Raw genomic sequence first — 6,685 nt, 5'->3', positions numbered from 1 at the left:
AACTGTGAGTTGGGTTTATTCAGTTTCTTACTGAGCTCTGAGAAACAGTTCTGAAGAGGCAACAGAGAAACCAGGATATATGTGAGTTTTTCTGTATGTCTAGGACTATACTGGGGGGTTGGGTGGGGTGGGGTGGGAGGAGTTCTGGAAACACAATAGTATTAAAAAAAAAAATGTTGCCTGCCATTCCAGTTCTATAAGGATCAAGCCATTGGCCACTAATTGGTCACCCAGTGGAAAGAAAAACATCTAGCTGAGGGTCTTCCCTGGTGATTCAGTGGTTAAGACTCCTGGTTTCCACTGCAGGGGATGCAGGGGACGTTCCACATCCTTCAAGGTGTAGACAAAAAAAAAAAAAAAACAGGTAAAGACACAACAAACAGTCAAACATAAGAAAATTAACAGCAAACCACAAAGAGATTTGAGTACTCGCAGAGTCAGACACGACTTATTGACACAACAACTTTTCAGTGTATGGGAAGACACAAGAATCTGAGATCACTGAGATTTTTCCCTAAATGATCTCAACTATCTAGGGGTGGGGTTCAAAGTACAGAACATCCTTCAGGTATACTGTCCTAGGGTGGATGGTGAGTGACTGTAGCTGCTAATGGCTTGATCCCTATAGAACGGGAATGGCAGGCAACATTTTTTTTTTTTCTCTTTACATTGCAGTGTTTCCAGGGCCTCTCCTGGCCACAGTCCCCGACATATAAGGGGTATTCAACAAATGCACTGATAAGGAAGAAAGTCAAGTAGTACTATTCTCTTTTACAGTCAATAAAACAGGGCCAGATAGAGATCCGACAGCCTTCTGCCCCTATTTCTGTAGTAGGAGCACCAAAGAGCACAGGGTCACACTTAAGGGCCTCCCAGGTCCTCCACCATCTCCTCCTCCTCCTTCTCTGCTCCTCCAAGGGCACTGTAGAGCCATTACCCAGCCCCAGAAACAGATTAGCTTCCCAGGAAAAAGATTCTGTGGGCAGAAGGGGAACGAACAAGTGACAGTCTATTCATTACAATAATAGCATTTACAATATATCAGACATTGTGCTTCCCGAGCAACTCTTTGAGTCACATTCTATTAGCACCATCCTTTTAAGATGACGAAACGGAGGCACAAAGAGCTAAGTGGCATGCCCAGAACCTAGGTGATGGAATTGAGGCAGTAGAACTGGAGGCTGCACTTTTATCCACCGGGTCGCTTTGTCGCAGGGCAGAACATCAGCACAGACATCAGAAGTCGTGTGTTTTTCCAGCTCGGCTTTGAATGCCCGATTGTTCTTGTCTCTTTATGGGTAAATTGGGATCCTTAACAATAACTAGCTTATAAAGTTGTTGGGAGATTAATCCACGTGGAGTTTAGTACAGCGCCCAGCACATAAGTGATCAATGAATGTTAATTATTGATATTCTCCTACTGTTATGGGGTTTTCGGGGCCTGGGAAGGAGTGCCAGGCGATATCTTCGCACAGTTTGCAGGCGAGGTCACTCTATAAGTCAGGGGTTCCGGGCACGCCCGCCTCCCCCGCCGCCAGCCCTTCCCAGCCCAGAGAGGGAGGGGCTGAGAGGAAGGAGGGGCTCACCAGTCCTGGCTCCGTCCCGCCCACTTGAAAAAAAAAAAAAGACGCTGAGCGCAGGCGCAGAAAGATGAACCTTCTGCCTTTCGCCAACTCTGCAAGGAACCCGAAAGCATGGAGGGGCGCGCGAACTCCCCGGGCGAGCCCCGCGCCTGGCCTACCCGGTCCGTGCTGTGCCGCGGCTGCGTGGAGCCACTCGTCTTCCTCGCCAACTTCGCCTTGGTCCTGCAGGGCCCGGTCACCACGCAGTACCTGTGGCACCGTTTCAGTGCAGACCTTGGCTACAATGGCACCCGTCACAGGGACAGCTGCAGCAACCACAGCGTGGACCCCATCGCGCAGGTAGGGGCCGCGCGCGTGGGTGTGGGGGGTGGAGAAGCGAGGAGCGTGGCCGGGGCCGGGGTGGCCTGGGTAAAGACTGGGGACGGCCGCGGGGGTTAGGATCTTGGGTGGTGGGCGGGGCGGGAGCAAAAGTTGGAGCCTGAGAACTGCGGTGTAGAGATGCTTAAAGCTGATGCAGATAAAGCGAGCTTTGAGGGTTAACAAGGGGGTATTTTCTGAAAAACAAAATGCACAACTTAAAAAGCTGAGAGTTTTTTTCAATTTTATTTTTGGCTATGCTGGGTCTTCATGGTTGCCCCGACTTTTTTCTAGTTGTGTCAAGCGGGGGCTACTCTCTAGTTGCAGAGTGCTGGGCCTTCTCACTGCGGTGGCTTCCCTTGTTTGGGGACAGGGGCTCTAGAGCACAGGCTCAGTAGTTGTGGCACACAGGCTTAGTTACCTACAGCAGGTGGGATCTTCCCCGACCGGGAACCGAACCTGTGTCTCCTGCACTGGCAGGTGGATTCTTTACCACTGAGCCACCTGGGAAGCCCCAGAAATTGTCTTATTTAGCTAACTTTCTGAGGACTCAAGCCCTGGAGGCAGTCTCTCAGACAGCTCCGAAGGACTGCTCCTGAGAGTTAAGGGAGGAGCCAGGATATATAGGAGTTTTGTGATAAAAACCAGGTTGGAGAAACATCAAAAGATTACAAGTGATAAGTGTTAGTCACTCAGTCCTGTCCGACTCTTTTCAACCCCATGGACTGTAGCCCACCAGGCTCCTCCATCCATGGGATTTCCCAGGCAAGAATACTGGAGTGGGTTGCCATTTCCTCCTCTAGGGGATCTTCCCAACTCAGGGACTGAACCCTGATATAGCAGCAGCATTTTTCATTCACAGTGGTAAAAGTAAGGAATGGATCTTACAAATTTCCCATACCCGCTCCAGCATCCATACTAAAATTCTCTTGAGGTTTAGGGCTTCAGAGAAAGTCCTGATCCCTGTATCTCCCAGGTTGGTGACAGTGTGTGGGGTGGGCAGCCCAGAGTGAGGGATAGCTCGCCCGCTCCCCATAATACAACTCTTGCCCCCACAGGAAGTGGAGACACTTACCTCCCATTGGACCCTCTACATGAACGTGGGCGGCTTCCTGGTGGGACTCTTCTCGTCCACCCTGCTGGGCGCCTGGAGTGACTGTGTGGGCCGCCGCCCGCTGCTGGTGCTGGCCTCCCTCGGCCTGCTGCTCCAGACCGTGCTGTCCATCTTCGTGGTTCAGCTGCATCTCCACATTGGCTACTTGGTACTGGGCCGCATCCTTTGTGCCCTCCTCGGCGATTTCAGTGGGCTCCTGGCCGCCAGCTTTGCCTCCGTGGCTGATGTCAGCTCCAGCCGCACCCGTACCATCCGAATGGCCCTGTTGGAAGCATGCATTGGGGTGGCGGGAATGCTGGCGAGCTTCATTGGTGGCTTCTTGCTCCAGGAGCAGGTTTATGTCAACCCCTTCTGGCTCGCCTTGGCCGTGCTGACCGTCATGACTCTCTATGCAACATTCTGCTTTGGTGAGACAGTGAAGGAGCGGACACCTACCCGTCTCTTCACACTCCGTCACCACCGGTCCGTCATCCAGCTCTATGTGACCCAGGCCCCAGAGAAGTCCAGGAAGCACTTAGCCCTGTATTCATTAGCCATCTTCGTGATGATCACTGTGCACCTCGGGGCCCAGGACATCCTGACCCTCTATGAGCTGAGTGCACCCCTCTGCTGGGACTCTCGGCTGATCAGCTACGGTTCTGCAGCTCAGCAGCTCCCATACCTCACCAGCCTGCTGGGCCTGCGGCTTCTGCAGTACTGCCTGGCCGACACCTGGGTGGCTGAGATCGGCCTGGTCTTCAATATCCTGGGGATGATGGTCTTTGCATTTGCTACCATCACACCCCTCATGTTCACAGGTAAAGTGTATGGGTTCAGCTACAGTTTGTTTCAGAATTACTGGGTGGCCATGTGCTGTCCCCAAATGCAGTTCATGCCCGTGTCTTCGGAGACATCACTGTGGCCCTAGCCTGCACTGGAGGACAAACGACTAAGAAATCTCATTACAAAAAAAAAAAAACAACCCACCAGTTATACAGAAAAGATTGACCTTCAGTAGCCAAAGTAATTAATTCACATTACCAACCATAAATATTGTAAGATAGAGCCAAAGACAGTAGTATCGCTTGTACACTAATTGCTTCACTCCTACCTCCCCTGGTGCTTTTAAGCAAAGTCCATGCTGCTAATGCCTTAATGCTCACTTCTCTGATAAGGATTACAGGACCTTGGTCAGCTTCTTTGGGTTTTTTTAAAAAGCCAGCCTTCTCAGACCACAGCGATCAGATTCTGACTTGTGTTAGTTCTTCTTTTTTTTTTTGGTTGGAGGGGACAGCTGAAAATGAGGAAGTTCATTTTCCTGAATGGACAGATTTATTTTAATAGAGCCTGAAAATGTGTACAGTCAGCCATTCAGTAATCAAAGAGTAAAACAAAATTTTTTTTTTAAATGTCTGGCATGGAGGCACACAGGCTTTCTCTTGTTGCTGCACATGGGCTCTAGAGCTCGAGGGCTCAGTTATTGTAGCACTTGGGGCTCTCTAGTTGCAGCACGCAGGCTTAGTTGCCCCGAGCCATGTGGCATCTTAGTTCCCCAACCAGGGATCGAACCTTCATCCCCTGCATTGGAAGGTGGATTCTCAACCACTGGGCCACCAGGGAAGTCCCAGTAATCACAGACTTCTTAATGTGGCTGCTCTTCTGGACAGTGCAGCTGATGGGGGCCAGGCACCTTTTCCTTCTACACACAGCATCTTCCACACACATCTCCCGTGTGCTGGGCTCAGTGCCTTCAGGGCTGCAGAGCTGATGAAGGCACTGTCATTGCTCAGGGATTTGGGTGCCTGTTACCTTCAGGGGCTCTGGAGGCGGGGCCTCATCGTGTACCCACTTTGGAGGCTCCACTGTCCTTTAACAGTTTGCGGTTTTGCTGAGGAGGTAACAGTTGCACAAGGGAGAGAAACAGTTCCTAAGGAAACAGTATAAGCCTTTGAGTCACTGAATGTCCATTGAAAAGGAACTCGTATTTCCTGTGTGCTTACTGTGCACCGTCATCGTTGCCTTCCTCATCAGGGAAGTTCTTCCGGTGTCTAACCTGCGTCCCTCATGGGTGGACACAAGAGCTCTGCTACATCTCACTGGGGCACCCCCTCCCCAGCCCCATTCTCTCGATCTTTCCTTCTTTCTCCCCAGGGTACGGGCTCCTTTTCCTGTCACTGGTCGTCACCCCTATCATCCGGGCCAAGCTATCTAGACTGGTGAGGCAATCGGAGCAGGGTGAGTATCAGGATCAGCCCACGTCTGGTTCCTCAGGCCAGTGTTGCCTAAACTGGGCTGAGGGCAGCCATAGGCTGGGAGGAGCTTACCTTCCTTCCACCCTGGAGAAGTAGCTAAGACAACTGCGTTGCTGTCCAAGCGCCCAGGGCTGCCAAAGGACCACAGGGATTTACATTTCCCGACCAAATCAGAGTCGGAATTTGCAGTCAGCTGCATGTGATTATGTTCTTTTGCTGGGCTTATGTTTTTAAGCCCAGCAGAGGATTTACCCTTTCCAGAATTCAGCTTTTCCATCTGCAAAATGGACGTGACCATGCCACAGGCCCCTGCTTCCCTGGGGTCACAGTGTCCGAGCTCGAAGGAGACAAAACAACTTGGTGACTTAGGTTTCATTGTTTCCAAGTGGCAGGTGAAACAAAGGCCCAGAGTGTTCAGTTGATTCACCTAAGATCACTCAGTAAGTGGTGGACCTAGGTTGCACACCCAGGTGTGGTTTTAAGAGCACCAGGGCTTGGGATCTGGGTTTTTAGTCCTGGCTCTGTCTCACCGGCTGTGTGATCTTGGGTAGGTCCCTCTCCCTCTCTGGGCCTGTTTCCTCATCTGTAACACACATGAATTGCTCTTGGTGACATCTGCAGGCCCTTCGAGCTCTGACAGTCTGATAGTTTAATCTCAACTTCTGTTAGGTTAAGCTTCAAAGCAAAAGTGAAATGAAAGTGTTAATCACTCAGTTGTATCTGACTCAGTTGTGTGCGACCCCCTGGACTGTAGCCCACCAGGCTCCTTTGCCCTTGAAACTCTCCGCAATAGTACTGGAGTGGGTTGCCATTCCCTTCTCCCAGGGAGTCTTCCTGACCCAGGAATCGAACCCCGAGTCTCCCACACTGCAGGCAGATTCTTTACCATCCGAGTCACCAGGGAAGCCCAGGGTTGAGCTTACTTTGCAGAATTCGTGTTCTGTTGGCATATCTATAAAGAGCAGTTTCTCACTGGTCTTTAGGCCAGTGAAAACATCTGGCTTATCCTCCTTTTCCCTTCTACCCGGGAAAGAAGTTCTGGTGATGGCAGAGATTTTCATGTCATATATCCCACCGTGGGTTCTGTTGTCTCCAGAACCATTCATTCACAACCATTCTGTTGTTTCCATTCATTCACTCAATAAGCCTTTTTCTACCACCTTCACTGTGCCCAGAGATGCCAAGAGGAACAGGAGAAAAGAACAGCCTTTGCTAACTGACTGCCTCTAGGAGGGCAGGCCCGGGCATAGCTGCTTTACCTGTGTATATAATGTTACCAGCATTCCTAACAATCCACGAAAGATAATGTCCTTGTTTAACAGAATGGGGACAGAAACCCAGAAAGATAAATGACTTATTCAGTGATTACACAGCTAATAAATGTTGAAACTGAGAATTAA

At 50.5% G+C, this 6,685-nt stretch overlaps 1 protein-coding gene across 1 annotated transcript in view; it reads left to right on the top strand.

Annotated features, from left to right (window-relative positions):
- Window positions 1-1,648: 1,648 nt before the first annotated feature.
- SLC46A1 (solute carrier family 46 member 1) overlaps window positions 1,649-6,685 on the top strand; it is a 7,647-nt gene continuing 2,610 nt past the window's right edge. Inside the window, exons 1-3 of the mRNA XM_019982096.2 lie at window positions 1,649-1,922; window positions 2,999-3,851; window positions 5,185-5,268. Of these exons, the coding sequence (XP_019837655.2) occupies window positions 1,695-1,922; window positions 2,999-3,851; window positions 5,185-5,268 (1,165 nt within the window). The 5' untranslated portion in view covers window positions 1,649-1,694. The remainder of the gene's footprint in view (window positions 1,923-2,998; window positions 3,852-5,184; window positions 5,269-6,685) is intronic.

Source organism: Bos indicus, chromosome 19 (genome assembly GCF_029378745.1).
Source record: "Bos indicus isolate NIAB-ARS_2022 breed Sahiwal x Tharparkar chromosome 19, NIAB-ARS_B.indTharparkar_mat_pri_1.0, whole genome shotgun sequence".
Taxonomy (NCBI): domain Eukaryota; kingdom Metazoa; phylum Chordata; class Mammalia; order Artiodactyla; family Bovidae; genus Bos; species Bos indicus.
The sequence above is the reverse complement of the archived record's forward strand: the minus strand, read 5'-3'. Positions and strand labels throughout refer to the sequence as shown.